The sequence below is a fragment of the Colius striatus genome, chromosome 14, assembly GCF_028858725.1.
Source record: "Colius striatus isolate bColStr4 chromosome 14, bColStr4.1.hap1, whole genome shotgun sequence".
Lineage (NCBI taxonomy): Eukaryota > Metazoa > Chordata > Aves > Coliiformes > Coliidae > Colius > Colius striatus.
The window spans coordinates 20,681,270-20,705,311 of record NC_084772.1 but is presented as its reverse complement, the minus strand read 5'-3'; the positions used below and the strand labels follow the sequence as shown (position 1 = coordinate 20,705,311).

Sequence of the window (24,042 nt, the reverse complement as noted above, 5' to 3'; positions counted from 1 at the left end):
AATGAAGAAGCCAGTCGAGGGACAAGTTGAAAATTAACCATGTGGTTCACTCCACCTCTCCAACTAGGAAAGGGTGCTCTCAAATTCTTTTTATAAATAGGTCTGGAGACCCCTCAGTTGTCTTGAAGCTGTATGTCCATGGGGTTTTTTTTGCTCTACCTTGCACTGCTAGGTGGCTAGACTCTAGAAAGCTCCTCCAGCTGTTGGACTGAACTGAAGATTTTAAGTGCCAAGGTGACAGCAATGAATAGTGGGAAGGCAAATGCCCTGGTGCATTTATACAAGCAGCTGAAAACTATCTGGAGTCCACCAGCACGACTCTGCAGCCTGGCCACCTACACTCATAAGAACAGGAATGGTGCATGTAAGTGTACTTCACTTTTAATCAAAATTAGTACTGGCTACCTGCGTGCAAGAGATGCAGAGGTACAAAGACAAGAAGTGTAGTTGAGTGTTGCTCTTCTTTCTTATTTGTCCCTTTTTGGTTAAAAGAGAAAATTGGAGAATGTAACAGAAATACTAAAGAAGTGTGACTAGGATGAGAGTAACTAGAGATAGAACTTCCTTCTTGAATGGCATGATTTAGCCCCATGTGCAAGAGTAAAACGTGGCTCTGTTATTTCTGCATTGGCAGATTGTTGTGAGATTTTCACTTCTAACTACAATGAAGAAACAGACAATTCATTTTTAATTTTGTCTTACAAGCTTTGGACTGGTTTCAGGGAAAACTGTATTTGTAAGTGTAATTCAAAGCACATTTAACACAAGTTAATTCTGAGTGATGTGGAATTTAGTGGACACTACAATGTTTCATTCTGAAAAGAAGGCCTGAGAGAAGTGTCAACCACAAAACCCTCAAATTGTGGTGGACAGGAGAACTACCATGAATCACTTCCTGAGATGCAGGACACTGCTGGAAGATGTCAAAGATCTAGTTATTTAAAATACTGATTAACTTATCTACAAGTAAGATGAGGCCAGACAGAGACTGCATGTCTACTCGCCTGTGTGCAGATCATGTCAGCTGGAGCAAGAGCAGAGAGTATTTTTTTCCATCTAGGGAACCCCTTTTTGTTTCCTGCTTTTTAGTTTCTTTTTCTCTGAAAATGTATTCAGCTTCCTCACTTTTCCCAAAGAACAGCCAGATCCCTCCTTGAATACTGAGAGGTGATTCCCTTCTGTTTCAGTTATCAAATGACAAACTTTGAATTGACTGATGAGAAACCGGCTGATTCTGTGACACAGAGGAGAATGGAGACCGGCACAAGGTTGTGCTTATATTGAAAGCTAGAAGAAATGCTCAGTAACTTTTAGTGTCTAATAGCTCCACACTTGTAAATGCATTTTTAAAGATGACACCAAAATACTTTCTGCCACTGAGTGATCAGCATTTCAACAAAACCTGGAAGATTAGCTGCCAAGTGCAATGTGCACTGTGTCACACATACTCCTAGCCATGGAAGCTTTAAGCAATGCAAGCTTCCCTGTCCCTCAGGGCATCACAAATCATTCAGAGTATTGTATAATGATACAGTGCTTGCAATATTTTTTTTTCAGAGTTCTCAGTCTGAATTTTCTCTTCTTTTTTTTTCCCTGCTACTCACAATAGAAAATGTGAATTGTATTCTAAAAGCTTAAAACAGAAAGGGTACCTCAATCTCGTAGCATAACTTGTTAGTACAACAGTTCACCTTCCATTTTAAAAGGTGCCTTTTAGATCTAAAGGTGATGCCTAATTCTGGAAGAAATATTACCATTGGAGTGTTTTACTGGTGAAACAATCACAAGAAGAAGCCCAGTTCCTACTGCACAATTGAAATGACCACACATACATCCATTACAGTATTTTTGCCTTTTCTGATCTGTGTGGAACTTTCTTATTACAGCCCAAAAGTCTCTTAAGCTTTTAGATCCTTTCCTACCATTTTTTTCCTTTACAAGCATGTTCAGAAATGGGAGGGGTTCCCATTAAAATAAAGGGGGAAAAAAGGACATTGTTCATCTATTCAAAGAAAAGCCCTGCAGTAATGTTTAGAAAAATAACGATTCAGCCTTGCCAAACAGGAGCCTTTCTAACAAATTCATATTGCTTCAGTTCCTGTAATAGCAGCTTTTCTAATGAATTCCTATGAAATAGTTGTGTTAATTAGGCTGTACAGCTCTATGTACACCCCCTCCCCACAAGGATGTGTGCATAAGAGAGAGCCTATTCTAATAGTCACAAGCAATGTCTGTATCAGCAATTTATCAGCCAACTTTTCCAGAATCAGCAGCTAAACCCCAAAGCTGTGCCAGTAAGAGAACTGCTTGGGCTGATACAATACTGCTTATCATGCATGGTGATATGAGTTACTGCTTCAGAGGGGAGGTCCAGAGAATCTGCTGTAATTGTGGTTAAAAAGTCCTGTCATTATTCTGTATTTTTACCCATTTTTTAATTATCTATTCTTTGTTTCTATAATTGAAGATGTAAACTAAGGCTGCAAGTGAATAGTCATTGCTAGTAAAACAACTTCCAATTTCAGAAGCCACAGAGACAATATAAGTCAACATCTACTGTTAAAAAGGTAATAAAAGCCATGAATCAGCAGCACAGAATCTCTCTACACAGCTCCTAATTCTTCTGCTTGGTCAGTATTAACATACCATGAAACTTGTGGCCCAGAGAATTGCAGACTTCAGGAATGGAATGTTTTACAATGAAGTTACTTTTTTGTTTCACCAGTAAAGCTGTTACTGCAGGAAAATTATTTGGTTAGTGGAGTAAGAAGGTAAAGTGGAGAAATGCTGAGATCTCTAGACCTCCACATGCAATGGGGAAACTAATTCTTTTATGGTTACCTCAGGTCCATCAGTTCCCAGTAAATGATGTTGAATTTTTTGTTGTGGGTGGTATTTTACCCCCAGTGGACACTTGTCCGTTGGAAACTGGACTGAGAAACCAAACCTGACTTCATGGTAATGTAACCAGATAAAAGATCAGAGGAAGCAAATTAAAATAGTATGTGCTAGGTCCAGATGCATGGCTGCTTTGTAGTTAAAACTGATGTTAAGATGGTACTGATTGAAATAAGCACAGGTCTCAGGACAGACAGCTATCCTCATAAAGAATGTCCTGGAATAGTAACAGGTTTCTCTGCCTAAGGGAGAGACCATTATCCACAGGTGGATGAGGTGAGCCTAGCTACATACATATGCATGACTCCTTACTGATAAGGATGGAACTCTCTGCCTCATCAGGCACCAGAGGCCTGATGATTGTTTACTCAGTCTATGTACTGGGCAGCGTATCTGCCAGGCAGAAGATTCACTAAATAGAATCACAGTATATCTATATCTTATAAGATAAATACAGCCCAGGGTGTCCTGTTGGGTGTGCTGCCTTTGTGGAGTTACCCTCCAGCACCCACCCCTGTGCAGACATGAGATAAAGCAGCATCTGGGGCAGATTTTTGGACAACAGTAACAAGCATTCCAGGAAGAGATCACACAAAACTGTTCCATCACAACCACTGCTAATTAAATTACCTGCAATTGCTACCTAACACTTTTGACTCACATTCCCCCTTTCAGTTTAAGGCAGATGCTCTTTATTACTTGAATCTTTCTCTGCTCCATGGCATTCACACAGGAAATGCCAAAACAAACTGATTCAGGAAAACAGCTATCTTTGGAATGGCTGGCTTGGGCTGCCAGGGGATAGATGACTCTGACTGAGCCAGCCTGTGGGTTCCTCCATCTGGTGGGTAGAGCCTGTGCACAACATGCATCCAAAGCAAAAAGCACATTCAATTCAACTCTGCTATTCACAGATGACAGTACAAACACACCCTTTGGTGACAAAACCTTGATCAAAGAAGCAGTAAAATTGGACTATTGAGCTCTTAGGTAATGTCTTCAATGTAAAACTCACCATTTCCCAAACCTCTTCTCTTCTCTTTCTCCCCTCACCCCTTCTGCACACAGTAGTCTCTCACCAAGCTGAGTGGTGATGCTGTCACTTGGCAGTTAACTCAGACATTTGCTGTGAGGACACAAGTTAAAACAATTCAAAGGCTGACACCTTCTAGTGCTTTTCCTGGCTTCCCCTTGTGTCCCTACGTGGAAGAAAGTATTTTTCTGTAGTTTACTGAGCAAGAACCATAGAAGCATTACTTTGAATCATGGCATAGATGTGAAAATATGTAGTGGCATGGGTTACTGCAGTGGATGTCTGTGCTAAGCTCTGAGGTGTCTCAGAGCAATACCTGGAGGCAGTGGCTTCAGACTCTTTTAATACAATAGAGAAGGAGTTGCTGGAAATGCTCTTCAGAAGGATTTAGGGAGAAATTATTGCCAGAGCAGACCTGAGTTGCTTTTATCTTTCTTATACTTTTAGAAGAAGTGAAAAGAAAAGCAGAATCTTTCCAGTTTGGGAGTTTTTAAAGCAAGTAGTTGAAGTGCAGCAATGACACACGATCCAGGTGTGCCATCTCCAGGACTGCATGTACAACTACACTAACTACATAAGTCCATAAGAGATCTTCTCAGCTCTTTCCATGCAGTTACTAAGCCTGCATGCATAATTTCAGCAAATATTTTTAAACAGAAAAGATAAAGCCTCTGTTTGCTTTACTTTGCCAACTAGAATTACCTCCTTCTTATCAGGACTTAGCCTCAGCCACTGCCTTCTCATCCAGGCTCCTATCTCAGCCAAACATCCTGGAAGCAGAGAAAAGCTCAGCATTTCACAATCCGCTGCTGCTTTCCTGTTGAGCTTCAAGTACTCTGTCAGTTACATCTGTTTGATAAAAAGCACTGGACTGTTTATCAATAAAGTGGCCTACATCACAGTCCAAATCTGACATCAATTCAGCAGAACGTTCAGCACCTTGTCACAATGGACCTCAGCCAGCCATAGCTGTTATCCTCCAAAATCTTGATTCGCACCAAAGAGCTTCAAAGGAATCAACCCATCTTCCATTTCCCCTGCAGTATTCCATCCAAGTGGCTGAAGCAGAGCCAGGGGCCCTTAAAGTTTAAATTGGCTCTTCGTTGAGTTTCGGTAACATGTTTTATTTTTCTAATTCAGAAGGTGTTGCTAAGGAAAGCACCTCTTATTTCCTCAAGTGGGTGGGGTTTCTCAACTGCTCCCACCAGGCTGTCCACCCTGTTTTGCTTCAGAGCTGGGTGAAGCTTCTTTGAAAGTCCCTGTGTAAATAAATCAAAGCACTTTATTCAACAGGGCTTTTTTATTTCTCCTTTTGGAAGTTTAAAGCTATAAAGCCAGAGATCTACTGAAGCTGAATCATTTTACTCCTCATTTTTTACTTGACAACCCCCTAAATTGCTTTTCATTCCTTCCTCCCAGTTCTGTAGCCCACATGCAGCAACTCTTTCCTCCCCAAGATATTTAAGGGAATTTAAAAATGAAACACTGAAAAATGTTCAGTCTCTTTAAATCAAGTTTACAACAGTGTATATTGGCACCAAATCCTTTCATTTAACTGAATTGATTTTGGATTTTTACCACAGAACTGTGCCTTTCAAAATACTTTCCTGGCAATCATGCTATAAATTATGATAACCCAGTAATATACACAACCTGTATTTTCATCTGGATCTTGCCTCTCACCCCAAAGCTTTAGACACTTGTACTGATGCTAATTGAACTTTTAAACAATTACTCCACCTGTTAAAGCATCCACAGCTTCAATGAATTATACAAAATAACTCAAAAGACTGGGACTGTGTGGATGGCCCTATACATCTCCTTCAGCCTGGACAAGAGGAGGCTGAGAGGAGACATGATCACTCTACAACTGGCTGAAGGGAAGCTGTAATGAGGTGGGAGTTGATCTCTTCTTTCCACTAACAAACGACAGGACACAATGGAATGGATTTAAGTTGCACCATGGGAGGTTTAGATTGGGCACTGGGAAGAATTTTTTTCACTCAGAGGGTTATTAAGCATTGGAACAGGCTGCCCAGGGAGGTATTCCAAAGTTGCATAGATGAAGTACAGAGAGATATGGTTTAGTTTAGTGATGAGCATGGCAGTGTGGGTGACTACTTGGACTTGATGATCTTTAAGGTCTTTTCCAACCATAATGACTCTGATTCTATGAAAGGTAGGGAAAAAAAACCACAGTACAATTGTAAGAAGCCTCCAAAAACTATAAAATTAAATAGAGCATCGCTGTGTCTATGTGGAAGGTTTTTCAGAAATCAAATAAATGAAGTTCAAGTTAGTTCTGTCTTCATGGGTGACTCACATCTTGGTCATGGTTGGTTGTGTTACAATATTTACCACAACTGTTCTGACAACAGCATCGATGTGCAGGTAACGAAGGTAAAAACAGACTAGACCCTGCCTCAGCAAGCTCATCATAGACATGCACAAAGCAAAGGGTACAAACTGCATGTTATCTTAATTCACACCTTGGTTTTTCTAATTTGCACACTTAGTAGATGAGGTTTCTATGTATGTTTCCATGCAGATTCTGCATCACTTTAACTCATCCAGTAGGCCAGTTGATAGTCTTCTGGTTGTGCTGGTCTCTAGATGCAGAAACCACTCTCAGTTCAAGAACAAGAGAGAGCATTGCTGGAGCCTCCCAGATGGTCTTGAGGTGTAACAATTGTGGAAGAACACGAGAACAACAGAGCCACTGTAATTCTGGCTGCAGTTGTTCTCTGAAGCCTGCTGCATGAGAGGCGTATCTCTCTTCCATAAACCATTTCTAGCTGGGACACAGCCAAGAAGAAACTCCGTTTCTGGGATGGTCCAGAAAGATCTTGGCCACACTGGCTGTGTGCTGGGAAAAAACGGTTTAGGGCTTGTGTTTCCTTTCCTATATGTAGTTCTTGCCTTTCTGTCTGCAGTTTCAAAAATAAACCATCTCAGTGACACTGAGCTCGTATTTTGAAGGGCTTTCTACCAGCTATGCAAAGGGGGTCTGTTGCTCATGAAGATTTGCTTAGCAAAAGGGGTCTGTTCATCTCTCTTTTGTATCTCTGGGGTCACCTCTATAGAAGAGAAGGTTTTGTCAAATTGGATGCTAAAATTTAACTGAAATGTGTATGCAGTAAGAACTGGCAGGTGTACAAAAAATCTGTCTGCAGATTCTGTGAATGATTCAGAAGAGAAATAAAAGCGTTGCAGGCCAAAGTTATTTCTCTTTAGTTTTGCACATGAACAGCCCATCATTTCCGAGAGCCTACGCCATAACAGCCTTCCTTTGCTTGTGCTGTTCAGCCCACAAGAAATGACTCATTCTGTTCAGTTTGGTAGCTCCATAATAAACTCCACACTCAAAATCTTGCAGGAGCAAATCCCTAAAAAGCTTCATGAAGTTTGGTCCTCTTAATGCCACAGTGTAAAGCACTGGTGCTGGAGGCTTTTTTCCCAACTGCTTTTAACATAAGGAGAGGTGAAAGTTCTACCTGTTGCTCATAAGTAGCATCAGCCACAAACATGCCTGCCCTGTGCTGAATACTGTTGCCTAAGCATGATCAATAGGCTGATGAAGCTTGAATGAGTAATGGAGTTTACAAGCAGCAACTGTTTTCCATTTAAGCAAGTACCTGTCTTTTTACATCATAGGAAACTGTGTTGAGGATAGTAAATTAGCCATCCTGGAAAACACTCAGAGTCAAGCCAGGAATTCATTTGGTTTGCAGTTGAATCCTACTATACCAGAAATGACTGTGCTTTAAAGGAGGTAAATCTTGGTGAGGTTTTAACCAGAGATTCACTAAGGCCTGCTTCTTTTGGTGTAAAATGAATTGGCCCCTTTTGCCATGCCAAAGCATCTTGTCCTCCAGCCCTTGAGACTAACATAGGTGGATAAATCAGTCATAATGTTAACTTTTCCTAATTTTTCTGTGTGCAATTTGTGGCAGGGGCCTCGTTCCAGAGCCACCTGTATCTCTGCAGGAGAGGGATCAGGTGAACCTCCTACTTGAGCAAAACTAACAAGAATGAATGCTCATCCCCTAAGCAAGCCCTGATGTTTATCGCTCTCACATGAAACACATTTTTGGTGTGAGCCGGGCTTTGTCTGGCCTCGGGAAGTGGTGAACACGCACCCATAGGGAACTGCGGCTTCTCCTCTGAAGTTGCCACAAGACAACACGCTGGTAAAAGCTAAGCCCTAAGAGCTGCTGGCCGGGCTGGCACCACCCTCCCCGCCCCTGGGGGAGCCGCGGCGGGGAGGGCCGTGGCGGAAGGGGCCGGGCCGGGCCGTGCCGTGCCGGGCGGCTCCGCGGACTGCTCCGGGATGCTGCCGCTGCTGCTGCGCCGCGCCTGGGGGGCGGCACGGCGGGGGACACGACGGTGCAGCCTGGGCGCCTGCTGCTCCTACCGCCTGCGAGACGCCCGTGAGTGCCGCCGCTTCCCTCGGGGGTGCCGCCTGGGGACAGGCTCCCTCAGCTGGGGCTGCTTTCCGTCTTCCCCCTCCCTTCCCTGAGGAGAGCGAGTCACTGTCCCGAGCTCCCTTCGCTCTCCCCGCCCGGTTTATCCTCCCGGCTGCGCACCGCGCTGAGCTCTCCCCAGCGCCGAGCTGCGGCAGCGCCCATACGCCCCTCCGTCCGTCCCAGCCCCTGGGGCTGCTGGTCCAGCCAAAGTTTGTGCACAAGAGGGAGGGACGCCAAGTTCAGGCTGGCTTTGTCTGTGACGGTTGCCCCGCTGAAACATCAGGAAATGACAGTAACTGGAGCAGGCAGCTGGGGCAGGTTTGGAGAGTATTTTGCTCGCTCACCCTCTGTCTTACCTGCGGTGACCTTGCATAGGCTGATAAAGTTTGCCCTTTGCTGAGGAAGTCTAGGGGGAAGGTTGTTTAGCCACCCCTCGTGTGAGTGGCTTGTTAATGGATTTAGTTTTCCTTTCTCTTTGTGAAAGACCGTGAGCAATTTTATCTAATGAAGCAGGCAGTAGCTGTGCTTTACAGCGTCTCCGTTTGAGGTTCAGTGGATAGGCAGGGCACAAAACCCAGGTTGTCTGGGGGTCATCGATGCCCAGGGACAGGAGATGAATAAGTGCTCAACAAGTCTGTGTAAGTCTCAGGTCTGTTTTTAAGCACAATAGGATCCCATGGAAACTTTGTTCATGCACCTGCTCTGCTCGTGCCAGTTTGAGATGCCCAAACTGCCCCTAAAATTGGTCGTTCAGGATTTTACTGGTGTGGGGATTAGCTGTAGGTCCTGACTGCATAAGCTGGTCAATATTGGTGTGGGTACTTCAGAAGCACTGTACCCTTAGCACTAGTGTAGCCCCATGGCACGTGTAGGCAAAAGACTGTCACCTTCAAGAGAATATTTTCGCTTTCTCGTGGGAGTGTGTGGTGTGATCTGAATCTGTTGATGTTAGTGTGTGTAAGGAAACAGGAGACGGTGTGCTGAGACTCCAGCAAACCTGTAAAATGAAACCCACCTTACAGCCAATTGGCTATAAAATGCAAAGAATTTAGTGATAAATAAGGGGAGAGGGTTTCTTTTTAAAACGTTTTGGAAATGGAGAAAGGTATCAACACGAAGGATGTCCCGTCCCTGCCCGTCCCTCTGGAGCTCTGAGTCATGCAACTGGAATGGATTATTTTTTCTTTGACTTTGCTGTGCATCAGCTGACTTCAGTTAGCTTTTGGAGCCAATATGCCAAACCATCTTCTCTTGCCAGAAGGTTCTGAAGTATGTAGTTGGATGTGCGTTACAGCCTGACTCTCTTCATCGTCTTGCAGTGCATCCCCTTTGGCAGAGTCCGCTTACAATTCCTGGGGGCACCCGACAGTCTCCTATCAACATCCAGTGGAGAGACAGTGTTTATGATCCCTTTCTGAAGCCACTGAAGATCAGCTACGACCCAACAACATGTCTTCACATCTGGAACAATGGATATTCATTCCTAGTTGAGTTTGATGATTCTACTGATAGATCAAGTAAGCAAAACTCGGGGGGGGAGGGGGAACCCCCTATTTAATGTCTTATTAATGCTTAGAGAGGAGAAATATTGCGTGATGTAAAACCTCAGGACAGATGTTGAAATGAGTGTGTGGTACAAGAACACTTCAGCTAAATGCAGATTTACAGGGATGGGAATTGTCATGCAGAAGTTCTACATAAGCCTCACCTTTGCTATGTGTTTATTACCATGGACATTGTGCCCAAATCCTCTGTTGTAGGCTGAAACTTATTGCACAAGCTGTAATGCTCTGCCTTTTAGTAGGTCTTGTAATGTCACAACTTTGGCTACGAGTCAATCTTTAGTCAGGTGTATGTGTATCTGCTGAATTTTAAATTACATTCCATCACTACACTTTATTAAAAGTAATCTGCCACTGATCTCTTCTGTGGTCTAACAGGGATGTTTAATGCATTTGAAATAATCAGAAGCAAAATGACTTTTGATTGGAAAGCATACATACTTATCTCAGTGAGCTTTTGGACGATTAGCTAATAGTGAGGTGCTACCATAGGCAGCAGGTGCATGTGTTCCTGTGGCTTTGGTATAAGCAGCAGTCTGTGCATGCAAAATCCACTTATGCATTCCACCAATTTGATGTGAGTAAGCACTCTGTCCTGAGCAGCTGATTGGTTTTTTTTAAAGGCTCAATACACTCAAGATGTTGTTACCAAATTCTATGTTTCCCATCCCCATTGCTTTTAAAAGCTGACTTTACCAAAGGATGTTGCATGTGCATATTGGTGTGTATAAAGAAGCTATTTCGTAAAGGTAGGTGAGCTGGAGGCAGCTGGTCAGGAACATTGCAGAGCACATGGGTCATGTCAGTTACTCAGCTTGTCCTGGAGGGGAAAAATGGAGGGACCCTGGGCAAGTTTCAACCTGTTTGATTAGAGTAATATATGCTTAATGTGACTGCTCAATATGAGAGATGCTAGATCTTCATCAGGGATTTGGTAACGCTCTTGGGAGGAATGCTTTCAGCATGTTAGTAAACAAATGCTTTGTCTACACCAGGCCGGTATTTTTGGTCGATGTTTTGAAGGAGGCTGATAAACCAATACAGCAAATATGGTAGTGGTGGAATGCATGGAGCTTTCAGGGGTTTTTTTGTTTGTTGTTTATAACTCATCACTCACAATATTAGCTTCCAACCAGGGAATATTCTTGCTCTCGTTCATTGGAGCTCTGTGATCTGTTAGGAAGAAATAGTCCCCCACTGTTTTTACAGTACAAAATGCCATTGCATCAGTGAGGTGGGGCTAGAGAAGGGTCTAAGGAGGACACATCACTTGTTAGCTTATTGGTGATTTTAACTTACTAACTTCAGGTTGATTTTGCTTTTGGTTTAACAATCTTTTACTTTACACAGCCATACCTCACTGTCTGTTGAGGATGTGTTCCTAAAGCCTGGAACAGTTTGCACTTTGATGGCTAACAAAGTCATTTTTTTCTGCAAGAGTTGATGTGCTAGAAGGGAATTGTCTGCAGGAGGTTAATAAACACAGCTGTTTAAATACACAGGGGCAGTTTTTGTGACAGAGGCAGGCGTGGGATCACCAGGACTGTCAACTAGAGGGGTGTCAGCCTTTCAGAGGCTGGCTCTTCAGAGTGTGTCACAGCTCTCAAAGATCTCACTCACTTCATCTCTAAGACTGAACACTTGAGTTAAAGATTTAAGTGTGAGCATTTTTGCTGCCTCTTTCTAGATGGCTGCTTTATCATCATCATCATCATCATCCCCAAATGATTTAAAGTCAGTGAAGGGTGTTGACAGCTAGCAAAGGGTGGCATTAAACGATCAGTGATAGAACTCCAAAATGACAGACCGAGAAACAACAGATCATGGGTTTTACTGTATAACTGTCCAGGTTTTTAAGTGCCTGCCTCTATCACCTTTCTCTCTCTACTGTTGCTATTTCTGATTTTTCTTTCTGCCAGCTTCTAACAATAATAGAAATACAGAGAAGGAAACTTCTGAGTAAACAAAAATACACAAAACAAAAGCAACAAAATTGGAACAAAGACGGAAAAGACAAAATGAAACGTGCATCCAGGATAGACAAACATGCCCAGCTCCTGAGATGAGGCAGAACAAGACTTGGGCAAAAGATGAAGGTAGTGCTGCCATGGGGTGTTTGTTTATGAGCAGAGCAGGAGGATGAAGAAGAAAGAGGGTATGGGGAAGGTATGTACAAAACATGGTCCTGTCCGTGTGTGTGAATGCCACCTACTGCAAGGAAGTGAGACTGAAGCAGAGCTAGGGCTACAATAAACAGATGATGTCATTTGTTCCCCTGGTTGTTCCTGGAGTTCCTTTAAACTTCTGTTTTGTTTTGAAATGATCAAGACTGGTAAATTGAGAGAAGATGAAGTGGCAAAAATGCTTATAAAGGGACTGTAAGTTCCTAATAGTTTCCTGTCACTTTCTAATGTCCACTGTAGGAACCTAGTTTTATACATATGTGTGCCTGTGCCTAGCTTTATTCATGAGGCAAACATTCAATACCTGGGATTAGTAATACAAATGGAGTCACTTGTGGCTTTGCATCATTACATACAGGAACAGATGATGCTAGAGCACAGAAACTTTAATTCTGAAAGACTTGGCAGTATGGGCCATGTCTTGATCCCACCCTGAAAGTTGCCTTTGTCCATCCTGGTTTTTGCAGTGCTGGTCAGTATTGCATTATGCAGAGCTCAGCAGCAGGGGGTGAAATTAGCTAAATGTCAAATTGCATAGTTTTAGCTTTCTCTTTTATCATAAGCAGTCCTATCTAGTTAGAATGTCAAAACTGCTGCCTGGCTTTCAGGGAAAAAAATAAGACAAGAAAAGCTCTTAATGCCTCTTATTGTTTTCTCCTTGGCATTGAAGTGATTGACTTATTTCCAGAAGTGGTGTTGAGATGATGTACTTTATACAGTGGTTTGTTATAAAATTTAACTATGACATACAGCTCAGTAAAAATCAGCAAATGAGTCTCTACACTATTTGTTGTCAGTCCTTTGGAAGTAATGATGGTGTCTGATTTACCAGATGCTGTGATGTACCAACTAGCTCAAATAGAAGGCAACGAGTGAAGCCCTACAGCAGGGAGAAAACTCGGCACAGACTTTTTCATTCATGTGTTTGCAAAGTTATGGGAGGCCTTCTGAAATGAGGTGAACAGCCTGAGTGTTGACCTTTGCTCACAGCTAAAAAGTGCATTAAAGCTTCAAGACATTCAGAATCTTGCCCATACTGTACATTGAGATACTTTGTGGAGTGTAGCTTGAACAGTTTACAGTAGGATAGTATTAGCATGTTTCTATCTGTGCAGGAAATCTTTTAGCACTGGTTACAAAACCTGAAAGCTGCATTAAAGCTGAGTAGGGTGTTTGGGTTTTGATGACTTGGAAAGAAAGCAGAATTGAATGCTTGACATGATGTACTGGTTTTTTCTGGCAGAATTGGATTTTTAAAGTCTTATGTTATCCAGGGAAGTGTCAATATTTTTTCTCATAGTGAGGCTTCACTGGGATGTCATTTAATAGCTGGATTCATTGCTTTGTTTCTCCTGGTAACATAGTTCTCATGCCTGCTCAAAGAGTATAGAATGCGATATGTAATCACCATGACTCTGACCAACCTGGTGTGAGTTGGGGGGAAAAAATTCCCTTGAGGGGAGATGGATGAGGAGACTATTTAGCTTATCTTCCATTTGGTATCATTGATTCAGACTTCAGGGAAAAACAGTGATATGTTTACTTAACATTTTTGTCATAGCAGTGTAAAAGCAGCCAAACAACAAGAGGCTGTTTCAGTTAAGACAGTTGCTCTACCTGTTGTTTTTTTCCTTCTGGGCAAATTTATGTCAAGGAGGATTTTCTGTGTTACTTGTCTGGACAATTCTAAATGATGTTTCTTAATATATGTGGCTTGTTTTGTTTTATAGTAATCGTTGGAGGCCCCTTGGAAAATCAATACAGGCTAAAGCAGTTCCACTTCCATTGGGGAGCTATAAACGAGTGGGGTTCAGAGCACACGGTTGACAGTAAATTTTACCCAGCAGAGGTAGGAGAGAAAATGCTGAAAAATGCAAATACTTGTGGGGACTGGAGGCTGAGTCTCAGGCTGTCTGTAGCTATACTCCATGCTAGAAAACTCTCAATGTGTAAGAATTGCAGCTTACTGTTGAGGATCAGACCTGGGAGGTGCCACAGCTCATCTGTCATTTTATTAACTTCATATCCACTGTCTTCTGGTGCCTTCAAATTGGATGTTGGCCCCATTCCTGAAAAGTTTCAGTGATGTTTTCTTCTCCCTGACTGTCCCCAGGGATAGCTGCTGAACAAGCCAATGGCAGGCAGCAAAGTGTCATTGATATTCCAGTTCTGTCTGGATGTAGTGGCACAGCTCTGCTTGTCCCTCCTCTCTTTAAAGGGGAAAAGGATGAGACAGAAAGCAGACCGAGGGCACGGTCAGGTCTTAATGAACTCCCAACTCCCTGCTGTTGTGGTGCAGATCAGGTGGGCAGCAAATATTGAAGTAAATGTGCAAGCTGAGACTTCAGTTTTAAAAAAACTTAAGTGCTTTGCATCTGAGCTGCAGTAAGCCAAGAGTTCATGTGAGGTGTAGGGTCTGTTCTCTTGAGAGTACAGCACATGCACTACGTCTCAGCTGCTGTCACCAGTGGACCTCCAAATCCCCCAGTCCTTACTGCTTTAAAATCACTTGCTAAATGCTTGCAGAGAAGCAAAGCACATACTAAATACTCTTTAGAACAAATATTTGAAGATAAAAAGGAGTATTATTCAATTCTAACATCCATACCTGTAACTCAAGAAGCCTGGTGCTTGTATACAGTAACTGTCTTGTGTTTATGACCCCAGAGCCTTGGCTACTGGTAGCAAGTTTGTTCCAGTTATCATCATTTTTTGGTGTGTATCTTAAGTCTTTAGCATAATGTACATCAGAGTTCTGTGCTAATAGAGTCACTTTATTTTCTGTTTTCAATTCTTAAGCAGCTACTAAAGTAGCAAAACTGATTATTGACTCTTTCTGCCTTAATGGTTAAAAAGGATAGAGCCAATGTGGAAAAACAGGTTATACAGCAAGAGTGTATGACTAAGTTAGGCTATCTATTTCATACACAAAACCTCTCAATGGAATGCTTGTATTGGTCTGTAAGCAAGGCAGAGGAAGCTTACAATGGTCTTCAGTAGAATAATGGTATTGTTTGCCCTTCCTGTTAAGAGATGGAAGAGTCCTTCAATTCCAGGTATACTAAGGGGGTTTTGTGCCTTTATCTAGCATTCCTATAATCAGTCTCCCACAGCCAAAATCCTTTTCATATGTATGTGAAATGCAGTTTATGGGCCATTATTTTCCAATAACGTTTTGCTCCTCACGTTTGTGGGGTGTGGTTTCTGTGGCAGCTCACTGCTGCGTCTCAGATTGCCAAGGACCAAATGGAGCAAAGGTCAAAAGCCACGTTTCTTGATACCCTTGCTGTGCTCTGTGCCTGGGTTGATGCCTCATTCATTTCATGTTTCAGCTGCATTTAGTCCACTGGAATGCTGTTGTGTACCCAACTTTTGAAGAAGCTGTAATGGAAGGTAACGGCTTGGCTGTCATTGGAGTGTTTTTAAAGGTAATCTCACTGTGTGTAGTAAACTGTAACAATGTCTTTTTTTTTTCATTTTGTTAAAACCAATGGAGGGCAAAACACCTCAGGGTGGTTGGTGTTGTTTTCAAAAAGTACCTATTAAGATAGATATGTAGAATGTCAGCTTCATGATGCTCTAACTCCTACCTGTCTTCTGCAGCTAGGAGCTCATCACGAAGGGCTGCAGACACTGGTTGATGCCTTGCCAGCAATTAAACACAAAGTAAGTGTATTTAAGTGTCCCAGCAGTTATCATTCCGGACAGCTACTGCACTCATTCAACATAAAGAATACTTGTGAGACTAGCAAAACACAAATAAATGCTTTCTTCCCTAAATGTCATTAGAGGGCCTGATTGACACCCTGAGTTAATTGATTCTAGTGGGGGCAGGGGAAGCTAATTTTTAAGGTGGAATTATATACTTTAACCTTTCCAAACCACTTGGTTTAAGAAATGATGCTCTTAAGATTGTATCCCTTTAGAGAGACATGCAAATGTTTAATGCTTGCCCTTGCTGAAGCCTGCTCTTGTGCTTCTATGAAAACAGATGCCACTGGATTAGTTTTCATGTGGTGTTTAATGGGAAGGAACACTCCATGCTGTAAAGTTTTACTTATTTGGAATTAAAGCTTTCTGATTTTCATCTCATCTTTGAGGAGGAGATTCTTGTTTGCCTATTTTTTTAAACACGGTACATTTTCTAGCAAGGGAATGAGACTCTTTCTTCACAGCTGATTTCTAACTTCAGCCAGGAGAGGGAGCACTGCATCTCTGATAGAGCTCTGAAGTAGCTCCTGCTCCTCCAGGTTCCTGTTTCTTGTTGAAAGTACACGCAAAATACATACATAAAGAATTTTGCTGGCTTGTAAGCATGTCCAGCTGGAGTCACTGTGTCATTATTTATCACAGTAAGTTCTTTTTTTTACTCCAAAGAAACGAAATATTTCTGGAGATGCTGTGAAAATTCTGCCAGGTAAATGCCAAACAGGTCATTTCAACACCAAAAGACCTACAAAAATCTGAATACACATCCATTATGGGAACATAATATTTGACAGCATTTTAGGCTCATCAATGGGCTGCTCTGGGAGGAATCTCGTTTCATTCCAAAGGGTGTCAGTCACCCAGAAATTCATCAGCACTTGGGTTTAAAACGTTTTAAAACCTCTGTTGCCTTGCCAGGGTTGTACCTGACTTAAGCAGCAAACCCTAGTTAGGAGGAGGAGGAAGGTCAGGTAGTACCTGTTCCTATGTCTTTGTACCTTCCTCTCTCACATGAAGATCATGAAAGCTCCCATCTAGAATCTCTCAGCCCCTTCCAGTGCTCCCTCACCCTCACACTGAAGGAGCTTTTCCTTGTGTTTCTTTGGAACCTCTTCTGTTGCAGCTTGTGCCCGTTGCCCCTTGTGCTGTCATTGGCCATCACTGAGCACAGCCTGGCTCCAGCCTCCTGACACTCACCCTTTCTATATCTGTAAATATGAATGAGGTCACCCCTCAGTCTCCTCCAAGCTGCAGAGCCCCAGCTCCCTCAGCCTTTCAGCACAAGGGAGATGCTCCACTCCATCATCTCTGTGTCCCTGTGCTGAACTCTCTGCAGCAGCTCCCTGTCCTTCTGCCACTGAGGGGCCCAGAACTGGACACAATATTCCAGATGTGGTCTCAGGAGGGCAGAGTAGAGGGGTGGGAGAACCTCTCTGACCTACTGCCCATAGCCCTGCTAATCCACCCCAGGATGCCATTTGCTTTCTTGGCCACAAGGGCACATTGCTGGCTCGTGCTCCTCGTGCTGCCCACCAGCACCCCCAGCTCCCTTTGCCCTACACTACTCTCTAACAGTTAACTCCTCTGTAATCTTTTTTTTTTTTAATACAGTTTTTTAAGATAACTTTTCTCTGGGCTTTAGGACACTGTTATTGAGTTTGATGTCTTTGATCCCTCCTGCCTGATACCTTCATGCCCTGACTATTGGACCTACGCCGGCTCCTTGACTACTCCCCCACTTACCGAGTCAGTCACGTGGATTATTAAGAAGAAGCCAATAGAAGTTGATGAGAATCAGGTAAATCTCATACTTACATTTCAAATCACTCCATACCTGTTGAAGTGCTTACTGTCATAAAGGGGAAGATGCTCAGAGGTAGTTGCTTACCAGTAATTCCCTCTGAACACAGAGATCAGTGGCTGCCTCACACCCAGTATTTGTCTGTGGAAGTATATTGAAAGAGTTAAGACCTCTTCAGTAAGCAGTTAAAGATGCTTCTCCAGCTCTCTAATTGAGTTTGGTCTTGATCTGTGGGAAATAATGCCTCATACTGGAAGCTGTACCTTGAAAACTTCTAAGGTTTTTCTTTGGAACACTGAATAATTTTGCTGTCCTTACCAGATGCAGCCCTTCTTGTGGTAGGGAGGGAGGATCAAAGCACTTGCTTTGTGGAATTCCAAACTCTGTCCTTTTGTGCATTTGCACAGAAATCTTGTAAGGCTGCAGAGGTTAGTCTTTTATTCTTCCCTTTGGTGAACTCTGAAGGTACAGAAGGGGTGATTGGAGGCTGAGTTCTTCACATGCCTTTCTGATAGCAAGAGATAGTGAGTCCCCATTGGGCTTTCTCCTTTGCCATTGTAGGCATGTTTACTCTCTGTTTGGCTGTTCTGTCCTTGAATCCCTTTATTTACTTATTTATTTCATTTCCCTTTAAAAAGGGCAAATGTTTCAGCAAGTGTGTGTGTCACAGAAGTTACTTCAGACGGAGGAGTTTGTGGTCAGTAGTCTGTTCTGACACCAGAACTAACTGCTTTCATTTTAGTGCTTTGTGTCTCGATGGGATGTTATTCCATGGTATGAAATAGATGTAGGCACAAGCAGAAAATGGTCAGGAGTGAGGGCTCACTGGAACTGCACCACAGCTGGGGATTTTGTTGGAAGTTTTCAGGTTTGTTTTTGGCTGTTCAAAGAAGTGGAGTATTTTGAGGGGAATTACAACATAGAACAAGACAGACTGTTGGAAAGCAAGTAAAAATTAACAACAGAATATCTACTGTTTGTTGTGGTTTGAGGCACTGAAGGTGCACAGAGGGTGCATTGTCCCTGGTTTTTTGAGGCTTTCATTAATTATCATGTGAGGCAAAATACTGGTTCTAAAAAAGAGTGTAAGGTAACTTTTGAATGGAGCTGGTTCATGTAGGAAGTCATGCTCCAGACAAACACAAACCCAAAAAGAGGCGTGTATGTGATTTTAATGGTTTAGTTTATACAAAGGAACAGTCTGGGGAAGAACTGAGCATTCTTAAATAGAGCAGGGAGAAGTGAAAACTAGATGCCTAATGTATCTCTTGTTTTGGCTCTTCACTCTCATTCTTTTCTGGCAAAGAAAGGCTCCTAGTGTACTTAACGTTGTAAAAGCTGATCTGCTACATACTGGTGTTTGATCCCTAGTTATAAACCCCTGAGAACAACTCCTATGTGCATCGTTGCTTGTTTGTTCCCTCTTTTCTGGGTGCCAGCATCTGCACACCTGTATAAGACAACAGCACTCCAGGAAAGGTGTGAATTAAGGTCAGAGAGGTTTAATTAAAGATGGCATATGTTCCAGTATTTGAATGGGAGTCAGTTCCATCTCAGATGTGCCACATTTCAGATTTAATGTGCCTGAAGGTGGCGGATGACTGGCAATTCACCTTCTGTGTTATCTACATGATGGTGAAATCTTTACCAACACGTGACAGAGAGGTGACAGGAGTCTGTGCTAAGACTTCTGAACATGTGACAGTAGCTTCTCATTTTCCTTCCATGCACAAATAATTGTGTTTTGTCATGAGCTCCAGTTAGTAAAGTCACAAAACTGGACATTTCTCCTTCTCAGCTGGAGGCATTTCGGATGCTGCTCTTTACTTCGGATGGCGAAGAAGAGAAGAGAATGGTAGACAACTTCCGCCCACTTCAGCCACTGATGAACCGGACCGTCCGTTCATCCTTCCAAAGCAGCCATCTCTTGAATACTCAAGTACAGCCCAAGGACCATGCAGAGCAGATCAGGCCATAGATGGCCCACAGCACGTCAGTCCAGGCTGCAATACCTGGATATGACTGACCTCCTTCTCCAGTTGTTTTCCCTTTTTCTCTAGTGTGGATACACCGTCCAGGTTCACGGCCAGAGACAGCTTTGGTTCTGCTAAGGGCCATTTGATCTTCAGTGGAGAAGCTGTGTGGGGTTCTCTTTTGTTTTGCCTTTTAAAAGAAATGTATTAGTTTTGAAGCAGGGATCAACAGGGAATCATTTTGTCAGTTAAAAGAGAAAAATGAGGGCAGGAGACCTCTTCCCTACCCCTCTTCTGAGTTGTTCCCTGTCTCTTCAAATACTCTTTCAGTGACTTGCATGAATTAATAATCCCAACGAAAAACATGTTAGCAAGCAGAAAGTGTGCAGAAATGAAAAGTACCAGTACTGATCAGGTGCTTTTGTGGGATTGTTTCAGAGACTGGGAAAGAGAATTAACTTCTCTGGTCACATTCACGGAGGTGTTTTATCTTCTTCCTTTTTCCTTGGTGCTTAGGATGACAAGAGGAGAAGTGGGGGGGGGGGGGGGGGGGAAGGCTTAGAGAATCTAATCTCTTTCTGTTCTATTGAGTGCATGATCTGTGTTTGATCTGGATGCCACAGAATGACTGCTTTACACCACAAGCCAGAAGACTTTTTCTAAAACCTTATAACAAAAGCAAAAGCTTTGAACTCTGGCAGCTTTTTCCGTTCTGTTTTACTAACGTAGCAGAGAGCAGAGGAGGATTCACCAGTATCTCAAGATTGGCAAGAGCAGGAAATTAGTCAAAGATATTCAATTGATCCCAGTAAATGGATCACATCGAAGAAAGGCAAAATTAGGTAAGACCCAGCTGGCTCTTAGAATGGGATTTGGGGAAAAAAGCAGAAACAAACCAACAGAACTTCTGAACCCTAATCCAGTGTCAGGACAAAATGCAGCTTTCAGGTACCTGAAGGATTTTTTTCAGTACCTAACAGAGGACCAGTGTACTCTTGTCAAAGTTGTGTCTTAAAATGTAGTTTTCTTATATAAAAAAACCCCAAACTTACCTAGCTTCAAGACAACTAGGGACCAGATAATATTTGTAGCACCTTATGGTAGTGAAGTTAAGTGGTGGCTGAAGTTTATTTGTGGACTAGGCAAAATTGTGTAAGCTGCCAGCTGTGGAGCCTTATCTTAGAGTTACAGTGCAAATGCCACAAGTATTATCTACCTCTGAAGCATACTACTGGTAGCCAAAATTTCCTCTCAAGCACCTTTCTTTCTGGCTTTTTACACTTCACTATATTTAACAGTGTGCCTGTGCATGAAATTCTTGTACCAAGTGTATGGTCAGGTTTTCTGATAAGGAGCAAGTCTGTCTGAACTCATGACCTGATCTATTGATTGTATCTGAGGAGTGTTCTTGGAGAGCAGATGTTACCTGGTCTGCTTCTGCCAGTCAGCAGAGGCAGTGGTTTCAGGTGGGGTTGAGCACAAGTAGATGCCAGGACACTTGCTTATCAATGCTAAATTTGGAACTTTAGAATCAATACTTTTAGTTTTCTTTAAGTCCAAGTTAAAAGCACTTTAACACTTTTTAGTAGGACCCTGATGATTTTAAGGCTTTTGAATATGCTTGTTTAACCAATTAAGTGCCCAGGTCCTGCTTTGCTTCCTTACTAGCTCTACCTCAGGCTGTTGTGACGTTGCAACAGTTGTGCCTTTCTCTTTTGGCAATTTAAACATGTCCATTAACTCTATGTGGTAAAGGTAACAAAATCTCTCTTCTACCCCAGTGTAGGATACTTATTTTTGCTATGTGGTATATTCAACATGGCAGTATATATCTTCAGTTTCATTACCCCTCCCAAGCCTTTACTGCTTTGTTGAACCTTATGAACTCTGAACACCACCTATATGAACTTGGTTGAACTGAACCCACACTCTTTGACATCACCAGATAGACTTTTTATTACGTTCCTGGTCTGCAGAATTACATCAGTGATGGTTTTGTCAGAGGCTGACAGGTTCCAAAATAATTTTGGAAAGAGTATTACAGTTCTGGCAATAGAAAAAGATTTCTTTTACTTTCTGCCTTGAACTTACACAATCTAGTCATTGTTAAGCCTGAGGTTCTCATTCAGTGCTGATCCTGCAAACAGTTTTCTGAGGAGGACCCCATAGACAGAGGGCAGTGATTCAGAACTGGCATGTATCTTTGAGATTTGTTTGCTCCTCATTGCTAGCAGTTAGGAAAAACTGTGCTATAATGACATCTGAGTGTTGCCTTCAAATTTAAAACTACAGGTGACTCAGCAGCACTGAGCTACCTACAGGTAAATAGCCCTGTCATGGATTAATGGGTCTTTTAGAAAGCTTCCTGCAACTGCTCCAAGTTTTTTGGTTGCCTTGGTAGTTTTCACTAAGCTTTTGTGCACCTCTGATCCACTGAGCTTGTTTTACCAGTTATTGCAGCTTTCATAACATATGCAAATACAGAATAGGTATTTTGTTCTTAGGCAACTACTGGGTTGTGCTTGTTCTCCAGATGCATCATAGTGCTGCAGCATGCTCACACCCAATGGAGTTCTCAGTGGTTTTCTCAGCTGAAGCGAGTTTTCTTCCCAGGTGTGGAAACCTCTTTTTAACCTGATCACCGCCACACATCCAGCAGAGATGATGCTGAATACTCTGGTTTCAGTCATCTGTTTAAAATTCTCATAGAGGTTTGCTTTCAATGTCAGCACTGATTGTTTCAAGCATCTGGAAACAGGGTCAACTTAGAAATGTATCAGTTACTGTGCTGCAAAGATAAGCTTTACAGGGATTTTCTGCTACAGTTATTTTGCTGGAGTTTGAGTCTTGCATGTTATGTGTTAGTGTTTTAGCATCTCTGGTTAAGGCAGGCAGTGCTGCAGGGCACATTGTCATCGTAATTAACAATCTGGAAAGGAACAGAAAGGTTTTGAGGGGTTTGTTTGGCTTTCCTTAATCTTTCATGTTACAATGACTGTATTGGCCTTGCAAAAACTGACTTCAAGAGGAAGAATTCTGTATCCTCGTCCGTGTATGTAAAACAGGAGATGGGATGTAATCCTTTTGCCTTATTCTCTCAGTTGTGTATGTGTGGGGACTAGAGCTAATATTTGTAATGATTTTGCACAACTGAAAGTCTATTTCAGGTGCATCTGTACAGGAACCTTTGGGTTCTTGTCTTAGCTGGTACAATACAAAAGGGTCAAAGCACAAGCTTGTATTTGTCCTTGCATAGAAGTCGCTTCTGTTACTTAATACTCTTCTGGGAAGTGTTCCTGTGGCAGTCAGTGCTAGGAATCAAAGACTGGAATAAGAGAGTTTTGAGGACAGCTTACTATAAAAGGCATAAAAGGTACTTGAGCACAGATAGGCATCCATAGTGTTTGGAGTATATAGACCTGCACCCAACTACCTTTAAGTATTTCTGTTAATACTGCTCTTATCAGGAGTCTCATTGTTGGTGATTTCACAGCTGCAACAACTTCAGTGTTTGAATATTTGATCCATATTCCTACATTCCAGACCTTTCACACCTCTGTTGAGGTGTGCCACCACAGATACCTGACCAATCTTCTGTCAGCAGTGGCTTGCCTTGGTGTTTTTACCACAAGCCTGACAGGAATGTATCTTGGCTTTGAAAGCTATTGAAATGGAGCTTGCATTGATCTCACAAAAATCTGCTGGGTTTCAGGGTACTGGAATCCTACACGGTTTCTTTTGGAGGAAAGGTCTGTTTTTCTGCTCAACTTGATAGTCAATAGTATTTACTTTAAAATTTTGAGTGTCTTTAACTGGTATTGCATAACACATCTTTGGTTTTTTCTCTGTGCATCTTGTTTTTGTGTCAGTTATTACACTGTGTGTTTGAATGGATGTTACCTGCCTAATCATAATGAACTGAAATCATTGTCTTGTGGAAAACATGTGTAACAGGGAGTGCCTCTTGTTCTACAATACAGGCCTTTTTCCTCAGTTTTAAGCTGATATAAATAAACTATATTGCTGAATTTTAGACTGTTACATTAGTGTGTGACTGTGCAATAAACATAGAGAAACCTCTGCCTGTATCTCTTTGTGCAGTTAAGCTCTCCAAGTTAAAAAGTAGCTTTTCTGTCAAGAAAATAATGTCATTCCTTCCTCGAGAATGAACCAGTTCATTATGCCTGGAGTCTAATCAGATGTCAGACCTTCTGTGATACTTAAAAGCCATGAAAGACTCTGCTGAACTGGGTTATGATTGGAATGAAAGAACAATGACCTCTCTGTTGCTGCTGTAGTGATGGAAGGATGTCTATTTTACATTCAGCTAGATACAACATGCTGTCTAAAATGGAGTTCCAAATGTTGAGGATCTTTGCTAAACTACTTTATCTGACACTTATCATTAAACTCAACCT

General features: G+C 42.3%; 1 protein-coding gene across 2 annotated transcripts; it reads left to right on the top strand.

The window, feature by feature from the left end:
• The first annotated feature begins 176 nt into the window (after window positions 1-176).
• CA5A (carbonic anhydrase 5A) lies at window positions 177-24,042 on the top strand. Of its 2 annotated transcripts, none has more exons than XM_062007145.1 (7): window positions 177-364; window positions 9,717-9,914; window positions 13,873-13,991; window positions 15,475-15,570; window positions 15,746-15,808; window positions 17,493-17,648; window positions 19,450-24,042. In XM_062007145.1, exons 1-7 carry the CDS (start codon window positions 244-246, stop codon window positions 19,627-19,629), a joined length of 933 nt encoding a protein of 310 aa, XP_061863129.1. In that variant the 5' UTR covers window positions 177-243; the 3' UTR covers window positions 19,630-24,042. The 2 variants fall into 2 exon arrangements, with proteins under 2 accessions (XP_061863129.1, XP_061863128.1); XM_062007144.1 differs by lacking the exon at window positions 177-364 and adding an exon at window positions 8,220-8,361.